General features: G+C 44.0%; 1 protein-coding gene across 1 annotated transcript in view; it reads left to right on the top strand.

The window, feature by feature from the left end:
- The window catches only part of LOC147684422 (scavenger receptor cysteine-rich type 1 protein M130-like), a 156,783-nt gene that overhangs the window by 16,863 nt on the left and 118,635 nt on the right, over positions 1-21,285 (top strand). Inside the window, exons 2-3 of the mRNA XM_086940349.1 lie at positions 5,686-6,015; positions 13,239-13,547. Coding sequence (XP_086796475.1) covers positions 5,686-6,015; positions 13,239-13,547 — 639 coding nt within the window. The remainder of the gene's footprint in view (positions 1-5,685; positions 6,016-13,238; positions 13,548-21,285) is intronic.

Genomic DNA, 21,285 nt, shown 5'->3' with positions numbered 1-21,285 from the left:
TTCCCACCCTCGCCAAACTGCTGGAAAAATGTGCACAACTACAATTGGCCAAACACATTGATCAATTTGATCTTCTCAACCCGCATCAATCAGGCTTCCGAGCAGGGCACAGTACAGAAACGGCTATGACTCACATAATTGACGACGCACTTCAAATGCTAGACCGGAACGACACCTGCCTCCTCATCCTCCTTGATCTCTCCTCAGCATTTGATACTGTTAAACATGAGAATCTACTAGAGCTCCTAAACACAAGAATGGGCTTATCTGGAACTGTTCTCAAGTGGTTCACCTCCTTTCTTCACAACAGGTCGCAGAAATTCAAGAGCAACAACAGGATGTCATCGCCAATACCCGTAACGCTAGGTGTCCCCCAAGGATCCTCGCTATCCCCAACTCTATTCAACCTAGTCATCGAACCTCTCACCACCATGTTACAAGCATCCAATGTACACTTTTACATGTACGCTGATGACACCCAACTCTATCTCAAAATACAGTCCCCCAAGGACATCTTGCTCCTGAACTCAACGATCAGATGCACCCAATCCTGGCTGGCCGATAATCATCTCAAACTCAGTGCCCTGAAAACTGAATTCCTTCTGATCTCACCTCCAGCGAAGGCCTCCACCACTCAAATTTGGCTTAAAGACCTAACTGCACTCAATGTCCAACCCACCATCGTGGACTCAGCAAAATCACTAGGCATAACACTTGACACCAATTTGAACATGCAGCAACATATCAGCAAGGCAACAAAGGGAGCAAACTTCCAGATCAACACTCTGAGGAAACTTAAACCCTACCTCCCAGCCAAGGACTTCCAAACCGCAGTACAAGCACTAGTCATACCTCGAATTGAATACGGCAGCATCGCCCTCTGTGGACTCCCCCTAACTACAACCGCACCCCTAAGAGCTTCTCTAAACGCTGCAGCGAGACTCATCACTGGGTCAAAAAAATACTCCCATATTACCCCGGACTTGAGATCCCTGAACTGGCTGCCATTTGAAGCTAGAATTCATCTGAAAATCGCCTGCCTGACACACAAGGCGGTACATCTAAACTCACCCAGATACCTCGCTCAGAAACTGACAATATCTGGAGGAACTAGAAATACCAGAGGCTCAAACAAGCTTCTGTTGAAACCTCGAAGATTCCGGAAGGAAAAAACATATAAGCGCTCCTTCTCGGGAATGGCGCCCAGGATTTGGAACTCTCTCCCGCCCGAAACAAGACTTATCTCTTCCACCACACTCTTTAAAAATGAAGTAAAAGCTATCCTCATGGCTAAATACACCTGAACTACTATCTGTTAGTACTCTGCACGATCTATACTACTTGTTTGACCCTTTTGATTTTGTATTAACTGCTCTATTACTCACATGTGTGGCCTTGTAGCCACTTATTTGGGCTTAGCGGCCACCTACTTGTATCATTTGACCTATTGATGTATCTGTTTTAACCATGCTCATGTACTTCTCTGTGTAAAGCGCTCTGATATCTGCAAGGATCTTGTCCGCGCTATATAAAACTTTCAAATAAATAAATAAATAAATATTTCAAATATAAATTATTGTTTTTAATTATAAGGACACTTTTATATTAACTATCATCAGTAATTCATTTTGTAAATACTTTAATTGACATTTTAATTATTTTAGTGTTATTTGTCTTTTTTAATCTGTTTTTTTCTAAATGTAAATAGTAATTTTTAGTTTAATAGCGAGTTGCTTGGCTTGTAGGAGATTAGTGTGGGTAATAATATAACTTATAAATTATTGTTTTTTAAAATAAATGTTTATGAAAATTAAGTAAATAAGTTGTAATTAATTATGAAAATTATTAGATAAATTATTCTAAAAATGTCGGAATACTTTGTAATTTTTAATGTGTAACTTCAATATTTCAAAATGTAATAAATATATTTTAATGTAGTAGTGGGGTCTTGGTTTTATAGGGTATTATGGTGGGAAGCTATTGAAATAGCAAATTATTATTTATAAGTTTTAATGATTGGTTTGTATGTTTATTATAAAATTAGTTATTCATTACATAAATTATTTATTTATTTGTTGTATCAATTATGAGTTGTTTGTAACTGGTAATTCGATGATCACTGTATTTAATAAGAACATTTTAAAAAGTGTTTTAAATATATTATTTGTTTTTATTCAATTTATTTTATTTAACAGTTAATTTAATAATAGAAATGTTTTGTTTATAACTTTTTTATTTTTCTAATTATTGCTGTGTTTAAGTAGTATGGGGTAGTGTATTTATTTTAAATATTGTTAATTTGTTTACTAGCTTTTTAACTAAGTTTTGTAATATGACATTTGTTTTTGATTTCATTTAATTTGATTTAACTTTAATTAATATGTTTCTATTTTAAAATATGTTTAAATATTTGTTATTTATTTAAATGTTTATAAAATGCTTGGGAATTTGTATTTAACCCTTCTAAAGTCCAACACTTTCCCTGTTTTGCTTAGGTTGGATTGGGAATAGTAAATTAACTCCTCCAAAGTCCAAAACCTTCTCTACTATTGTTTATGTTGGCGTGGTAAAGTAAATCTAAGCACTCCAACGTCAAAGACCTTCCTTGTTTGTGTTTACATTGGAGTGGGGATATTACATTTTACTCCTCCAAAGTCCAACACTTTCCCTACTGCTGCTAAGATTAGAGTGGAATAGTAAACCTTACCCTTCCATGTTCAACACTTCCTCTACTTCTATTTACATTGAAGTTAGAATAGTATGGCCCTGAATCAGAGAATCGTGGTCTGATCGCAGGGCCGCTGTTGAGGGGGCAGGAGAATGCAGCCAAGCTGGCGGCATCCAGACTGCCGTGTTCTGACTACACCACCTGGCTGGCGGTGTTGTGTCAGCAGTGCCACGGCGGCGGCATGCTTTGGTTCATAGAAAGAGCCTGAAGCATATGCCACCACCATGGTAGCGCTGCTAGCACATTGGTGCACTATGTACCATGCACTATGTCATGCATGGCACTCGGTGCACACTCAACAGTGCAAGCAGAGGGGTGCACAACATGTGCCCCCCTGCACAACCCCTCATGGGCACACTCACACTGGGGCCCTGTGTGGGGCCCCTTCCCTGCCTTTCCGCTGACTATTTCATGGCATGAACAGGTCGGCAGAAAGGTAGGTCGTGATCAGCATGGCGGTCACCGCTTTTCCCGTCGCAGCCCCATCGGGATCCAGGATCCTGGCAGTGGCATTGGTCTTAAGACTGGCTTATGGCGGTCTGAGCGCCAACCTCGTAATTGGGCAGTCAGACCACCGAAGAGGTAGCGGTCGGACCGCCACAGCAAGTACGGCAGCCTCAGGACTGCCCTACTCCTTAGCAGGCCCTAAATCTGATCCTTCAAGTCCATTACTTTCTCTAGTATTGTTTATTTTTGATTGCTATTACTTTATGATTATTTTTTATATGTTATTTATTGTATTACTTATGAAAACATATTTTTTATTTATTTTGCTTGTTTTCTATGAATTTAATTCTTTGATTAAATCTGATATATGTTTTAGTTATATATGTTTATTATTATTTTTTTTTAATGATATTTTAAAATAATATTGTACATGTATATTAATATTTAAAAGTTTATTTGTAATTATATTATTATTTTGTAGATTAATATTGCTAATATAATGTTATATATAATGTATATTTCGATATACGTACCTCTTTTTTTTTTTACAATATTCCATTCCACAATATTTTTGACACAATATTTGGATAGTTTACATATATAGGGCTGGATTTCGATGTTGGGTGGAATTCCTTCTGCCCGACACCGACTCGGTTCTGGGACCGTGGACATCCGGTCGGCGGTCCCGACCGCCACATTATGAATACTATATTACTATCACATTACTATATTTGACTATGGGAGCATGCATTGCGTCCGGAAACCGGCTGTCTTGCATGCTCCCATAGTGAAATGGGAGGTGCGGTTCATCCCTGCACCCCATGGCAGGCACCTCAAGGTTCAGGGATCAATGGGGGGCACCATAGGTGCCCCCTCGGTGCTCCCCGGCCTCCAACCGGAGGCCATGAACAAAAGGGTGCCCTTGGGTTCACCTAGAAAGGTCTACCCCTGAGATTCCTAGCTGGCTTCTGACTGGCTGACAAGCACTCCGAGCCCGTCAGAAGCCAGCTGGAATGACGTTCTAGTTTCCTTTCCGACCGCCTCCATCATAATGAGGCTGTCGGAAAGGAAACCGAGCGGCCTATTACAATGTGGCCCGTAGACTGTAGACCATACTTGACCATACAACCATCTCTAACAACCCACATTTAGCCTCTTCTTCTCTATTCCAGATTGTTTGGATTTAAGTTGAGCTATGATGTTTTATTAGAATCACAAACCTGTTTTGTTTCTGGAAATGAAAGGAATGTTTACAAACAGGTATTTCGAAATATATTGCTTACATGTGAGGGTTCTTGTGCACTGATCTTACTAAAAGCAAAGCATTGGTTGAAATTATAGGTACCCAATCACTTAACCTCAGTTTTCCAGTTCCTGATTTTGAGTGAGCTTGAGGAGTAGTTGCAAATACCGTCACCAAAAAGATGTTGAACCAAATACCACCAAAATAAACCATGGGTACAGCAGCACTATTGTACTATCTGTGATGCATGCTAGTATTGTAGGTAGAGCGTCAGCCATCGGAACAGTGCTTTTCTAGCTATCAGCCACTGTATTTGAGTCCACCTATTAATTAATTAATTGCGGGTTCCTAACGCGCTAGAATCGACTCCAGACGGAGTATCTTTGTGCAATAGACTGCTGGGGAACCCATCCTGGCTTTCCCTGTGAGATGGTCCCTACTGGGTATTTCCAAGGTGAAAACAGGCATCCCCGGCGTATGTTGGGGGCTGTTGTGGAGATGAGGCAAGCTAATGCCCAGAGTTGCCGAGTGTGATCCCTGGTTAGAGTAGGCACCGAGGTGAGAATTATCGAGTCCGCTGACCCTGGTCCACGACCCTGCCGCGACGGGAATTGAACCCTGGTCCCGGGCCTTCCTCTGCTCCCGGGTCTGCCTCCTCTAACCAGTGAGCCACACCACTCCAATCAAAATTACACAGAAATTGCTTTACATCCGATGAGGCAGCCGCACAAGACCACGCATATACAAAGAGATTAAACGGCTCAAAGATCAGCATTCCTTTTGTGTACTCATATGGACCATAGAAAAATATAAGACCCGAAGGCACAGCCAGTCTACTCTTTTCCCGGTTTGCGTTGGACACTCAGACCATCCATGGTATCCACCTGTGCCCTTGTGTTAAATCACACGCGGCATTCTTCTGAGGTTGTCGTAAGGTGCAATGTTTGCGAACCCGTTTGCGCATGCAAAAACAGCATGAGGTATGTACAAACCCTACTTTGCAAAAGATTTGCAATTTGCGAGGCGCAATTTACTTGGTCGTACATCTGGCTCAATATCTCCAAACACGGATTATAAAACCAACCAACTGGGATTAGCCGGGACTACCGGGATTAGCACCGAGATTCCATTAGCCTATGATATGATCATTTGTGTATGGGGATGAATGGGTGGAATGCCGAAAGAATCAGTCAGAGCACGAGGGACCATGAGTAACGGAGAGACGGAAAGTTGATTCTATCTCACTGTAGCTTCTGTTTACTTCCAGGTGCTTCTGAGCAGATCCCAAAAGTGAGGTTAACAGGAGGGGGCAACCCCTGCTCTGGATTTCTGCAGGTTCTCCATGGTGGCCAGTGGGGAAACGTCTGCGATGATGGATGGACCGAACAAAATGCTGCCGTAGTGTGTCGGGAGCTCCGGTGTGGTGGTGTGTCGAACACAAAACCAAATATTGAATCTTTTACCAAACCAGAAGGTGTATTTGTGCTCGATGAGGTGAACTGCACTGGAAGGGAGGAGTCAGTCCTGCTTTGCAGATCAGATGGTCTTGGGAAGCATAAATGTGTCAAGCAGGAAGAGGTAGCAGTCACCTGCTCAGGTAGGTTAGGAGGGACCAAAACCTGTGAAATCTGTCTGTCCCCTCTTCTAATTGGTAGATCTCCCTACTGTCTTTTATTCTAATATGTGGACCTCCTATCTTACCTTGATGATGATCAAAAGATCACCTGTCTGGACTTTGAGCTATAGAACTGCTCTCTATATTCTCTCCTGATTGGTAGATCGCCCCTCTATCTATGATTCTGAACTCCTGCTGTTCTTCTTTTCATATAAATAGCTCTTGCTTCTGCCCTCTATCCTGATTGTCACATCTGCAGTCCCTCTTCCCTCCTAAGTGGCTGATGACCCGCCAGTCTAGGCTGCTGATTGGCAAATCCCTAGCCTAACTTCCCTTATGATTGGAGATTCTTCTGGTTGTTTTCCCTCCTGACTGGCAGATCTGCAGACGGTTTTCCCTCCTGATTGGTAGAACACTATCCTACCTTAGTGATTGGTGATCTCCAGCCCGCCTTCTTCTGGATGATAGATCCCTAGAATTCCTCTATTCTACTCTGTAGGTCTCGTGTTTGTGCTCTCTTCAGATCGTTGGATCTCTCGCCTCTCCGGCGTTATGATTTTTACACCTCCTGTTTGTCCTGGTGTCCGCTTGGAAGATCGCCCATCCATCCTGCCTTGTAATGGGGGGATCTCTTGATTCACATCTCCACGCCTCCGGTCTGTCTTGTAATCTAATCATCCAGTCTCAGGTTTTGATGTCTCTATTCAGATTTGATAAGCTCCTGTTGGCAGGAATGTCTGACAAAATATCGAAATCAAAAATATCGACATACAAAAATATCGGGACAAAAATATCGAAGTCAAAAATATCGGAATCCTATCCCTAACAAGGTAAGTACAAAAATATCGAAAAAATAATATCGTAGTACAAAAATATCGAAATTAAAAATATCGTTTTTTTAAATGTATTAATAATAATGTAAAAATAATTATAAAATACATATAATGTTACAAATATTAAATAAAAATATTAAAACATAATTAAAAAATTAAAACTAAAACATATACATTTAAAATAAATTAAAAACGTAATAATTTAATGTAATTTTATATTTTTTAATTTCATTTAATTGATTTAATTTAAATTTATTTTAATTTTACCCTGTACGACTGTACCCCAAAAACCCAAAACTGACCCTGAACCCTAAAAATACCCCTTTACCCATGAACTGAAAACTGACCCATAACCCTAAAAATACCCCTTTACCCAAAAACTGAAAACTGACCCTGAACCCTAAAAATACCCCTTTACCCAAAAACTGAAAACTGACCCTAAACCCTAAAAATACACCTTTACCCAAAAACTGAAAACTGAACCTGAACCCTAAAAATACCCCTTTACCCATGAACTGAAAACTGACCCAGAACCCTAAAAATACCCCTTTACCCAAAAACTGAAAACTGACCCTGAACCCTAAAAATACCCCTTTACCCAAAAACTGAAAACTGACCCTGAACCCTAAAAATACCCCTTTACCCAAAAACTGAAAACTGACCCTGAACCCTAAAAATACCCCTTTACCCATGAACTGAAAACTGACCCTGAACCCTAAAAATACCCCTGTACCCATGAACTGAAAACTGACCTTGAACCCTAAAAATACCCCTGTACCCAAAATTAATTAATATTATTTAATTACCAATTAATTATTAATTAACAATAACAATAAAGTAAATATATTAGCACATTTGCTGTAATTAATTTAATTTAATAATTAATATTATTTTGCACAATTAATTAATTAAGAATAACAATAAATTATATATATAAAAATTACTATAATTAATGTAATTAAATAATTAATAATATTTAATTACCAACTAATTAATAATTATAAATATGTAAAAAATTATAATAATTAATTAACTAATTAATAGAAATTAATTACCAATTAATTATTAATTAAAATATGTACAAACATATATCAATTAATTAATTATTATTAAATTACTTCCCACCCTATTCCCCTATAAACCCATAACCCGCTACAGAACATATTTATCAATTAATAAATTAATTAAAAATAATTTAAAATTAATTCTCAATTAATTAATTAATAATTCCTACTAATTAATAATTAATTTAACATAATTAAATTACTTCCCACCCTATTCCCCTATAAACCCACAACCCGCTACAGTAGTAAAAGACAATATTTAATAAAATAACATTAAAAATAAATAATAAAACATAATAAATACAATATAATATACACTAAATTTATTTAAAAATGTATATTAGTAACATCAAAGTTATTAATTTCGATATTATTAACATCGATATTTACAACTTCGATATTACTGATATCATACCAATATCGATATTTAGACTGTCGATATTACTTACCTTCAATATTTTTGTATATCGATATTTAAACTTCGATATTTTTGCATATCGATATTTAAAAATCGATATTTTGTCTGTGTACCATTGGCAGAGTATTCTTACATGTAGTTAATTCATACATATTGTTTCACACTTTATTGTGTAAAGGAAAAGGGAAACAGTGGTTATAACACTGTTGTTACCACCTAGGTAGGTAACAACGCGATCGTTACAACGACTGTGTTGTTATCACGCGTGGCTTTACATCGCAAGTCGTTTCTACGACTTGCACTAGGTAGCATGCTACACCAGGGAATGTGTTGGATTTTAACCCCTTCACTGCTCATGACGAGCTCAGCTCGTCATGAACAATGGGAAAACATAATAGTCAGCACAGGATGAAAATATCACTAGCAGCCAAGGTGTTAAATCCAACACATTCCCTGCTGTTGCGCTACCTGGAGTAGGAATAGTAATTTATACTATTCCTAAGTCCAGCGCGCCACCTAGCGCAAGTTGTAGAAACGACTTGCGATGTAAAGCCACACGCATTCTAACCTACCGCGTGGTAACACCACGTATTGTATCGTCATACATTCAAAGGAAAATATTCATAGATACATAACAACAATCTGGTACAAATGCACTTGATTCCCTCAAAACATAGACAATGTTTTGTTCCCCAGGTAACAACGTTGCAGATCTCTCTCATCTGATACTAATTGAGATTGCCTTGCATTGATGCAATATTTACAATTGTTACTTTTTTTTAAATTAACTTTTTCATTCCGCAGACCGTAAGCGACCTACCAAGATCAGAGTGTGATTGAACCCTTTATGTCCATCGTAAAAAAACACTGCTTTCCTTCTCTACCCTCGTTTAAGTGCAGACGCTTTTAGCACACACTGAGGCATCAGGCTTTCTCTCATTAAGTGCCTGAATCTGACCCACAAAGTCTTTTTTACTGGACTAGGTGTGTCTTACTCTGAAAAATACCACTTATGTCTTGCGTCAGGCACATATACCTTGGTAAGTCTGGTTCAAAGTTGAGAGTAAGAAACTAAGGTCCAGATTACGAGTCTGGCAGTCCTCAGACCGCCAGTCTTGTGGTGGCGGGCGGTGGTGGATCCAGTCACTGCCGCATCTGCGGTCCGACTGCCCGATTACGACTCGAGCCGTCGGGGCACACTAGGACGGCCGGCGTAGGAGCTGCAGTCAGAGGCTGCAAAAAGGCTCGGCGGGACTGCGACAGTTCCGCCAAGCATATTACGAGTTTCCTCTCAGCCAGTCTTTTAAAGCCTGGGGGAAGGGAAACCTCCCCGTACCGCAGACATATGTGGAAGCACACAGGGGGGCATAACATGTGGCACATAGGTTCCTGCACGGTATGGACTTACGAGTCCATGCCATGCAGGAATCCTGTGATGCATTCGCTTTGCGTGCCTTTTTAGAAGGCACCGCCATCTTTTAAAGTGCACCGCAGGGGTAACCGCTGCACTGCCCGCCAGACTACATACAAGGAATAATCTGGTGGGCGGGCAGTGCAAGCTTTGATGGAGCGATGGTGCAGCATTTACACCGTTGCGCCACCGCTTCGCCAGAATCTTGTAATAGGGCCTACGCTGCACTACCGCTCCGCCAAAGCTTGCGACTTGAAAGACTAGGTCTGATTAAAAGCTGATGCCTTGAGTAGCCTACTGATGAATCTTTAAACGTTTCTGCTAATACTGGGCACCACCCCTAACCCTGAGCAACCCCACAGCTGCAGACTGACATGACCATCTCCCGGGGTCCAGTAGGTACCCATAGGTACTGCCGCCCACGCGTGTGAGCTGCTAGTCCCCACTTGCATGTATGAGTGCAGGTCTAGAAGGCGTGAGTCTTGCAGATCGCTTGTTTGTAGAGCAAGCACTGCTAGCAGGCTACTATCAGATTTTCCTCCTCCCGGCTGCACCATGACCCTTGGAGTCTGATATTTACATCTCCAGACATCTTCCTGTTCTGATGGGTTGATCTGCTTGTTTCCTATCTTGAATGATGTATCTCCCGCCTCCCTCTCTCCTGAATGCAGGACCTGCTTTCCTGCTCCTCTCTTTCATCTTCCATTATGGTAGTCAGATCTGCTGTCTGTCACTTCATCTGTTTATTTTATTTCTTGCTGTCCTTGCTTATGGTTGCCAGGTCCTCTGTCCAGCCTTTCCTCTGATTGCACAATCTAATGTGCATTTTCTGCATCTTCTGGACTCATCCGAAGGTCAAACTCTCTACTCTCTTCTGGTTATTGAATAAACTGTTTACAATCATTTGTAATTGGTAAATCTACCAAACAGAAAAGACAACAAGCAGACAATTTCACATATCGCGAGATTTTATACAAGAACGCTACCAATCAGTCGATATCTTGTATCTTCATCCTTAATACCAGTATATCTCCTGGTGTTTTTTTGGGTGGGGATGGCCCAGCAGCTGCCATTTGCACTCAAGCCACTCCACAGTCTAAACAGTACTTTTGGGCACCCGAGATGCTCTCTTGCCTCCCCCCCCTCCAGTGGCCAGTCCTCATCCACACCCACCCATTCCTCTGTTGCTCTCACACCCCCTCATTTCAGTTTTTTTTTTAAATTACATATCTCGGTGGGCCTTGAAGCTTCCATTTGCTGCTGGACCTACCTGCTATCTTAAAAGTGATTTCACTCAATACATTTTTTTCTTCCTGATGTAAATTGTGTCCACCATCTTAAATCTGTAAATAAAAGTAACATTATCGCCCTCCTCATTCCACAGGTGGAAATGCATACATCACCATGCATGCGCAGACCTATAGAATGCTGCGACTGGCAGTAGAAGTCATGCCATAGGTTTTTCTGTGTTTTCTTTTTTGGCTGACTCTTCATAGCATCAGCAAAGACATTGGCAAATGTGATACATCAACAAAGCAAGGTCATATGGCTTTGCCAATGCTTGTTATTCTGTTTTGATTACAAGATCTTATTTTTGTCTTTGGTTCCATAGATCTCCTACCTGCCTCTCATTTGGCCAGGTAGACCTCCCGTGTATCCTTGATTCTGACTTTTCTCCATTCTGACAAGGAGATCTTCTGTCTATCTTTTTTTTGTTCTTGTTAGATCTCCTGCCGCATTCTGTTCTGACCACCAGATCTCCTAGCTGACATCCATTCTAAATAGAAATTATCTTCTCTGTACTCTCTAATGAACGCATTGGTCGCTACAAACACCGCAATCCCAATACAGGTTGGAAGCGCATTAATCCCAGTAGAACCCGCACAAACGTTGTCCCCGGGGTTCCTGGAGCGGAACCGACGCAAAGCAGAACCATGAAAAGCTCCCCTGGAGAACCTAGTCCATTGTCCCATAGACTAATGGAGGTCGTCTATTAATAACTCATTTACTACATGCCTTATCATACTGGAGTCCTACCGTATGCACAGCGCTCTGATACCCTAGGGTATTACAAAGCCCCAAAATTAAATAAATAAATAAATACCCATTGTTCCATCTCATTTTTGTTCTCTATTCGAATTGTTATGTAATTAGCAGAACTCTTTTTTATTCTCCTAGTATGCTCCATAGATTTGTCAGCTGTCCTTTTTTAACTGATTGATGCATCTCTGTTTACCTTCTGTTCTGATTGCCAGACCTCCTATCTGTCTGCTCCTGATTGGCACACATTCTTCCGTCCCTCTGTTTGTACTGCAGGTCTCCTGGCTTTCCTTTATTTTGATAGATCCCTTATTTCTCTCTTCTTCTGAGTACCACATTCCCTATATGTTCTCGTTTCTGATTGACAGATCTTATCTCATTTCTCTCTTTTGAGTGACCAGCCTCCTATATTAATATTTGTTATTTAGTCTTAATTAATATATCTCAAAATAATATTCTGATCAGCAGATCTGCATTCATTCTTATATGATTTGTAGTTTTCATCTGTACACTGTAGTTGGATTGGTTCAAGTCTTTCATGTTGTCTCATCTGGCTGGTCAATCTACTGCCTGTCTTCTCTTTTGATCAGGAGGTACTCTACCTGAGCTCTCTTCTTAACTCTAGAACTCTCATCTGAAATGTTTTCTGTTTCTAAATCTCCTATTTCCTATTTTGACCAGTTGGACTCTTCTCTATCATTGGTTTTTATTTGTTGTATCTCTTTAATGTCCTTGATTTTAATGGGTATTTCAACTACCTTTCCTTAATTCTGATGAATAGATCTCTTCTTTCTATCCTTTACTCTGATTGGTAAATCGTCTGTCTATGTTAATTTCTTATCTGAACATTTACTCTTGCCTCTTATTCTAATTAGTAGACCTCCCATCTGTCCTTGGTTGTAACTGATAGATCTCACATATTTCATTTATTATGATGTGCAGATCTAATCACTTTCTTATTGGTCATCCTCTTGTGCCTCCTGTGACATCTAGTCTGCTCTCTTCTGAATGAGCGATCACTTATCTGTCTTGATTCTTATTATTAGATCTCCTTCTGGCTCACTTTTAATCTCCTGCCTGTCCTCCAGCTGAATTCCTGTTTCAACTTATTTTTAATTGGACCACCCATACTTTCTTCTGTGATTTTCAGATCTTCTGTCTTTCCTCTATGGTGATAGGCAGCAGGCCTGTCTGGCCTCTTGTGTGATTGGTAGGGAGTCTTTCCCTTTTCCATTCTGATCAACATATCTTAATCCTTTCCTGTTTTAGGGTTAGTAAAATTACTTTCTGTACTCTACTTTGATTGGATGATCTTTTGACTGTCCTTTTTTCTGACCGGTGGATCTCCTGTAACTCTCTGTTGTGATTGGTCTCTTCAGACCTTTCATGACTGGCAGCTGGCAGGCTTTCTAATGGTGTGCTCTTTATCTGTTTGGCAGAGACCATCAGGCTACGGTTATCAGACGGACAGAGCCGCTGTGCAGGCCGAGTGGAAGTGTACTCAGATGGTTCCTGGGGAGGCGTGTGTGGCGACATTTGGAATGAGGTGAATGCTGAAGTCGTCTGCAGAGAGCTGAATTGTGGCAACCATGAGAGAACCCCGGAGAAGCTTCACTTTGGGAGGAGGATTGATCCCGTGAGGATGAGCTCACTGCGGTGCTCGAAGAACGAGTCCCATCTCTGGCAGTGCGCACAGAGCAGTACGCCACAGTGCAGCAGCAATAACGGAGCCCAGGTCATCTGCTCAGGTAATGGTCCAGGTCTCCTCACTGCAGCCCTGTCTGAGCCAGGTTTGTGGCTCAATAGTGCTTGCAAAGCTTCTGAGGAGCAAGGGTAGGAGGAGGCGACAAGGGTGATCGATTAATGATATCATGAGCCCAGAGTGAAGATAGCATTCAGAATATAACACTGGTTGAGGTCCTGGAAGCTGCAGTCAGGGTATCACATTGATGAGATCCTACAACTTACAGTCAGGTTGTAGTACTGGCTAAGATCCTGGAAGAAGCAGCCAGGGTAACGCATTGATGAGGTCTTACAATGTAGAGCTGGACTGAAACACTGCCGAGGTCCTGAAGGTACAGTCAGGAGGTCATTGGCTGAGGTCCTGAAGGTACAGTCAGGAGGTCATTGGCTGAGGTCCTGGAAGGTACAGTCAGGAGGTCATTGGCTGAGGTCCTGAAGGTACAGTCAGGAGGTCATTGGCTGAGGTCCTGGAAGGTACAGTCAGGAGGTCATTGGCTGAGGTCCTGAAGGTACAGTCAGGAGGTCATTGGCCGAGATCCTCGATGGTACAGCCAAGAGGTCATTGACTGAGGTCCTGGAAGGTACAGTCAGGAGGTCATTGGCTGAGGTCCTGAAGGTACAGTCAGAAGGTCATTGGCTGAGGTCCTGGATGGTACAGCCAAGAGGTCCTTGACTGAGGTCCTGGAAGGTACAGTCAGGAGGTCATTGGCTGAGGTCCTGAAGGTACAGTCAGGAGGTCATTGGCCGAGATCCTCGATGGTACAGCCAAGAGGTCATTGGCTGAGGTCCTGGAAGGTACAGTCAGGAGGTCATTGGCTGAGGTCCTGGAAGGTGCAGTCAGGAGGTCATTGGCTGAGGTCCTGAAGGTACAGTCAGGTGGTCATTGGCTGAGGTCCTGGATGGTACAATACATGTGTAACAATGATTAACAGAGCTGTAGCAGTATTCCTAGATTAGGATATTGTATGGTATTTACACACTTGCCTGACTAAATGCTTCACCATCATCATGTCAATGTCTATACCTCGCTTTGTTTGTGACAAGCTCACGCACAATTACAGCAACAAAACAAGATAAAAGCACAACTGAAAGGAACAGGCATGGTATCACAGTAGCGGAAGGTACAGTAAGAGGATGGCATTGGCTGAGGTCCTGTATGATACAGTCTGAATGTAGCATTGACAGCAGTCCTTGGACGTGCAGTCAAAATATAGTATTAGCTGAGGTCCTCAAAGGTACTATTGGTGTATCTAATTGCCTGATGTCATGGGCGTTACAGATGGAGTGTACCACTGGCTATGGCCCTGCAATGATAGTGTGAAGGTGGACCACCATAAAGGCATCTAGCTAATTCTGGGGATGTTAGTCACGAAATGCTGAAATGTAGCAGAAGCATTGCATAAGCCTAACAGTATGACCAGATATTCTAAATGTGCTTACCATGTATTGAATGCAGTTTTCCACTCATTCCACTCTCCAATTTTCACCAGGTTGTAAGTGTCCCTTAAGTCAAGCTTGGTAAATATCTTTGCAGTCTTAGCTTGTTCAGCAATACAGAATTGAGGGAAGAGGGGGCATGTTTCTCAGGGTAATTAAATTGAGTTCTCTATAGTCAATACATCGATGGAGCCCATCATTTGCTTCTGGTACAGAATGGATGGGGGATCCTGCTGGAGACATAGAATGTTTTATGAAACCCTTTTTCAGGTTTTATTGCAGGTATTGGCTAATACATAATCTTTTAATGTAAAAGAATAACTCCTCCCATGCTTTATTGGCTTGTCAAAAATTACCTCAATGGCATAATCATAATACCTGTAAGGCGGAAGGATAGCAGCTTCTGTTTTGGCTAAAGTCTTCCAGGAGATCTTGATATGCTTGCTGTATTATATCTTAATAATTTCTTTCTGAGGCTACTGGAGGTGAATGTAATGTTTAACAACTCAAATGCTGCTGTGACTCCAAATGCCACTAAATAGTGCCTTTGGCAACATGAGCAATCAAACGGAATTGAAGCCAAATCTAAATTGATTAATGCATTATGCACTCTCAGCCAAGTGGTCCCCAGTACAATGTGATATACGTCAAACCGATTAAATCAAAATGAATCTGTCTTCCTGGTTTAGCCATGAAAAAAGGACAGTTTTTTGGAAACATCTCCAGATAATAGTGTAGTCCAATCAGGTCCCATAATCATTGTTCGTGACATAAGAAAATGCCATCCTTTTGTGGTAGTCATAGTTGACAAAACACACAGAAGCATCTGAATCCACAAAAGCGGAAATCGACTGAGGTCCTTTGAGGTGTCATAATCAAGTCTTGAAGGTGGAACTAAGCTTTAATTAGTAAAAGGCATGTGGGCTGGTGGGGGTAGCAGACCGGAATAACAGGCGTGGAGGCCGTATGTAGTGGGCTATTTCGTAGCCGGTGTTTATTAATGTACAAAGGTGCAAATGGGATGACACAAAGAAACAGAGTGTTCCAAACGGATTGCGGGTTCCGGGTCCGAGGTAGGGAGTATTCCGGGTGTGGTCTTCCAGGGACAGCTGTTGGTCTTGACGGTAGTCGGGCCGATCCTCGAGGTGTCAATAGGCTCGGCTCCCGGACGGTGGTTCCTCGGAGGGGGGGAAAAGGAGAGAGAAAATAGGGCCGTTAGCTCTGTCGGTGGATCTAAGGATAAGATCCTGTTCCTTCACCGGAGTGTTGGGGTTTAGAACGACTGTGAGGAAAGGGAGGGTAAGGTAAGAGGGGTGCCGATATAGCGCGGACAGGGAATAGGGTGACGTTGGTGTCGGGACGTGCAAGGGTATTTATCTACAGTCGTGATAGTGCCACTCTCACACGTATATACAATCTATACACAGTGCACGGTGAATCGTGAGGAGGGAACTATTTTATACACTGAGCTATGTACAGACTACTTATTTACACACTCTCGTAACTCCTAATATTTACACACACACGGAACTGGTACTCACTTGGCCCGCCGCAACTCCGTCCTTGAGTTGCGGCCGCTCTCCAGCGTCCTCCTCTGGACTCCACCAGTCCTCCGTCCAGACCTCGTCTCCTGGTTCCGGGTCGTCTCTCTTCTCCGGGGGTTCTTCGCACGCCGTCTCCTGCCACGAGTCTTCCTGCTTGAACGCTGTGTTGTTGTTTCTTCCGGCTTTTCTGTGATCCGCCTCCGGAAAGGGGGAAGGACTTCCGGGGTCATGGGGATGTACTTCCGCTGTGTCCCGCGTTGTGACTGGTTCCTGCAGGGAAAGAGAAAGGGGTGGAGTCCGGGTTGTTTTGGTAGTCCGGGCAACAGGGGATTGTGGTGGTGATCGCGAGGGATGACGTGATATCCGTGCTGAAGAGGCCGTGCTCCCATCACATCCCCTTCCCCTAGCTGTCTTTCTTGATCGGGTAATTTGGCAAGGATATCGAGAAAGATAGTCAGCGTTGGCTTGATCCGCGCCCTTCCTGTGGAGAGTCTTGAACCTGAAGGGTTGCAGGGAAAGGAACCAACGAAGGACTCTTTCGTTGTGTCCCTTGTTACGGGCCATCCATTCCAGTGGGGCATGGTCAGTGTACAGTACGAATTCTCTACCTTCAAGATAGTAGCGGAGGCTGTCCACCGCCCATTTGATGGCGAGGGCCTCCTTCTCCACTACAGCATAGTTTCTCTCCCGGGGAAACAGTTTTCTACTTAAGAAAAGGATGGGCCGTTCGTCTCCATTAGGATCTTTCTGGGAGAGAACTGCTCCCAGTCCCTGCTCGGAAGCGTCAGTCTGGAGTATAAAGGGCTTTGCATAGTCTGGACTGATGAGAACGGGACTAGATAGTAGGATGTCTTTCAATCGGTGGAAGGCATCCAACAAGGAGGGGTGTGGTTGCCTCAGGGCTTCTTCGGTTTTTACGGTTTTCTTTAACAGGTCTGTGAGGGGAGCTGCTATCTGAGAAAACCGGGGGATAAAGCGTCTGTAATACCCTAAAAGGCCTAGGAAGGCTCGTAGCTCTTTTTGGGTCTGGGGAAATGGAATGGCGTGGATAGCGGCAATTTTGTTGTTTTGGGGGCGGATCAGCCCTTCCCCCAACAGGAATCCCAAATATTTCACTGTCTGAGCAGCCAAGGTGGTTTTCAAGGGGTTGATCATGAACCCATAAGACCCCAGAGAGTGTATTACTTTACTCAGGTGACATAAGTGTTGGTCCCAGTCATCACTATAGATGATTATGTCATCCAGATAGGCCCCGGCGTAAGAAACATGGGGCCGTAATACCAAATTCATAGCCCGCTGAAAGGTGGCTGGAGCCCCGTGGAGCCCAAAGGGCATCACCGTGAATTGGTATAGGCCTTCGGGGGTAGAGAAGGCCGTCTTCTTCTTGTCGGCAGGACGTAAGGGGATCTGCCAATAACCTTTACAAAGGTCTAGCGTGCTGATGAATTTGGCCCTACCAATACGCTCGATCATCTCATCAACCCGGGGTAGAGGGTATGTATCGAAGGAGGAGATCTTGTTGATTTCTCTGAAATCGATACAAAAACGGACCGATCCGTCTGGTTTGGGGACTAATACAATCGGCGAGTTCCAATCGCTACTGGAAGGTTCGATAATCCCCATGTGGAGCATCTGGGCTACCTCATCTTTGATAATGGGTCTACGAGCCTCAGGTAGCCGGTAAGGCCGCTGACGGACCGTTTTCCCAGGTTCCGTGATGATGGCATGTTCGACTACTGAGGTGAGGCCAGGAGAGGAGGAGAATACCCGCTGTAAGGGTTGAAGGGTGGACCGAAGTTCCTGTTTCCGTTGTTCCCCGAGTTCTGAGTCTATACAGACCTCATAGGGGAGTTCCGGTTCTGGACAGTTGTTCAGGAGGACAGGACGGGGTCCCACCCACTCCTTTAGTAGATTTACATGGAAGATTTGTGTGGTCCGACGGACAGGGTCGAGCTCGATTTCATAGGTCACGGAAGTGACCTGTCTCAGAATCGGATAGGGACCTTGCCATTGCCCTAACAGTTTATGGTCGGAGGAAGGCATTAAAAGGAGGACCAATTGGCCAGTAAGAAAGGAACGAGGTTTGGTACCCTTGTCATATTGTTGCTTTTGTTTGGCTTGGGCTGCTACTAGATTCTGGCGTACAATGTCTCTTATTTGCCCCAGGTGGGTTCTGAGGTTTTGTATGTACTCCGGCAGAGGTCGGGTACGGTCGGGTTCTGCCTCCCAGGCCTCTTTGGCCATATCTAGTAGGGTCCGAGGGGGTCTGCCATACAGAAGTTCATAAGGGGAAAAACCCGTGCTGCTTTGAACCTTGCAGCGGATGGCAAAGAGGGCTAGCGGTAGCATTTCCTCCCACCTCTTACTTTCCAAGGCCAAGAGCTTCTTCAGGGTAGTTTTCAGGGTGGCGTTATACCGCTCCACAAGACCATCGGTTTGGGGGTGGTATGCGGATGTTCTGATTTGTTTCACACCTAGTTGGGAGCATACCTGTTTCATGAGGGAGGATACAAAGGGAGTTCCCTGGTCAGTTAGGGTTTCTCTGGGAAAGCCTACCCGAGAAAAAATGGATATTAGAGCTTTAGCAATGTTCTGACTGGTAGGCTGGCGGAGAGGTATGGCTTCAGGGAAGCGGGTGGCGTAATCCACTAGGACTAACGCATACCGACAACCGCTTCGGGATGGGAGCATGGGATCTATAATATCCATCCCTACCCTACTGAAGGGGATGTCTATCAAAGGAAGGGGTTGTAGCGGGACTCTAGGAGGGCGATACCGGCTGTTCTTCTGGCAAATGGGGCAGGCCCTACAGTACTGTTTGACTTGCTGGTGGATGCCTGGCCAGTAGAACTTTTCTAGGATGGCCTGACTCGTCTTTTCGTCACTGAAGTGACCCCCAAGTAGATGGCTATGAGCCAGAAACAACACTTTGTCGCGGAAGGGTCCTGGAACTATTAACTGGGACGGCTGTTGGGGTCCTCCCTTTCTGTATAAGAGTCCGTTCTTTTTATAAAAGTGGGGACCTACATGCAGCGGATCTTCATGGTCCAGGGCCCTTCCCCAGGCTTCTTGTAGTATAGGGTCTTCCTGCTGAGCAGCCCGAAATTCTTGGTCAACTTCCCAGGGATGTTCTTCTACTCTTACTGGGAAGGCTTTAGAGTAGTTCCTTTTTTCCTTTTTCTTTTGGGTTTTAGACTTGGTCATCCGAATGGTGTCTGTTCCGACTACTGGAGGACTGTCGGGAAAAGGAGCCTCAGACCACCACTTCTCTAAGCTGGTGGCGGTGTCCTGGAGAAGGCGAGGAAGACCAGGGTAATCGCTGCCCAAGATAACCTGTTCAGGCAGGGAAGGAACAAGCCCGACATTCAGGGTACTTCCAGGATCCAGGGAGTGTTGTACTTTAACCTCGGCCGTCGGGTAAACCTTTGTGTCCCCGTGTACACACTGGATGGCCACTGTACCGGTTATGGGCCCGATCGGGTGGGGTATCTCTTGAGGTCTGAGCACACTTTGTCTACATCCAGTGTCTGCAAGGGCCGACACCTGATGTCCATCTATTCGTACAGGGCGATGGAAAGCGGGAGGAGACGGGCCAGAGGATAGACACACATAGTTTCGGGCCATTCCCACCTCCATCGGCTCTTCTTTTTGAGGACAAACCCGAGCAATGTGCCCGTAACCTCCACAATGGTAGCACTGGGGACCAGGTGGTGGGGGTCTGGACATCACTGGATAAGGAAACAACGGGGGAGGCTCAGGTTTCTTGGCGAGATATGGACGGGGTCCTCGGGGTTGGCCATGGGGCTGTATTCGGTGACCATGATCTTCCTTAGGTTTCTGCAAGTCCTGAGCGCGACTGTATGCGCTGGCGATTTCAATAGCATTCTCTAGGGTCAAACGGGCGTGCTGACGGACCCACTTTTGAGTGGCAGGATGGAGGGAAGCCAGGAACTGCTCCAAATATATTTTTGAAAGTATTTTTTCTTTAGTAGCGGTCGCGGACTTCAACCACCGGTCAGCCAGATCTTTGATCCTGAAGGAGAGGGCTCTTGGTGTTTCCTGTGGTCCCTCTTTTGCTTGGCGGAGCCGCACCCGATAGGTCTCATCATCGATACCTAATCTTTCAAGGATACAGGTCTTGATGTCGGCATAGGGGGTCAGTCCCTGTACATTAGCCTGTTGGAAGGCTGCCTGCAGTTCACCAGTCAGTAACGGACCCAGGTAATGACCCCAGCGGTCGGGTGGCCAGGCAGCGGCTAGGGCCAGCCGTTCGAAATTAGTAAAAAAGAAATCCGGGTCTTCACCCGGTACGTATTTCTGGAGTACCACGGAAGGAAGCGACGCGGTGGGTCGTTGTTGGCCTAAGACATCTGTGAGCTTCCCCAGAGCCTGGTCCTGAGCGGTTCCCTGCCCCTTCAAGACATCGTGCAATTGCCCACGGTCTTCTTCGGCCGTCTTCAAGAAGAGCTCCATCATCTTCCCGAGTTGTTCTTGGGAATCTGCTAACTTTTTCACCGCGGCCTCCATGCTTCCGGTTAATCCCACTTCTGACACCACTTGTGGGCTGGTGGGGGTAGCAGACCGGAATAACAGGCGTGAAGGCCGTATGTAGTGGTCTATTTCGTAGCCGGTGTTTATTAATGTACAAAGGTGCAAATGGGATGACACAAAGAAACAGAGTGTTCCAAACGGATTGCGGGTTCCGGGTCCGAGGTAGGGAGTATTCCGGGTGTGGTCTTCCAGGGACAGCTGTTGGTCTTGA

Source organism: Lissotriton vulgaris, chromosome 10 (assembly GCF_964263255.1).
Source record: "Lissotriton vulgaris chromosome 10, aLisVul1.2, whole genome shotgun sequence".
Taxonomy (NCBI): domain Eukaryota; kingdom Metazoa; phylum Chordata; class Amphibia; order Caudata; family Salamandridae; genus Lissotriton; species Lissotriton vulgaris.
Note: the sequence above shows the minus strand (reverse complement) of the source record. Positions and strands in the feature narration are given on the sequence as shown.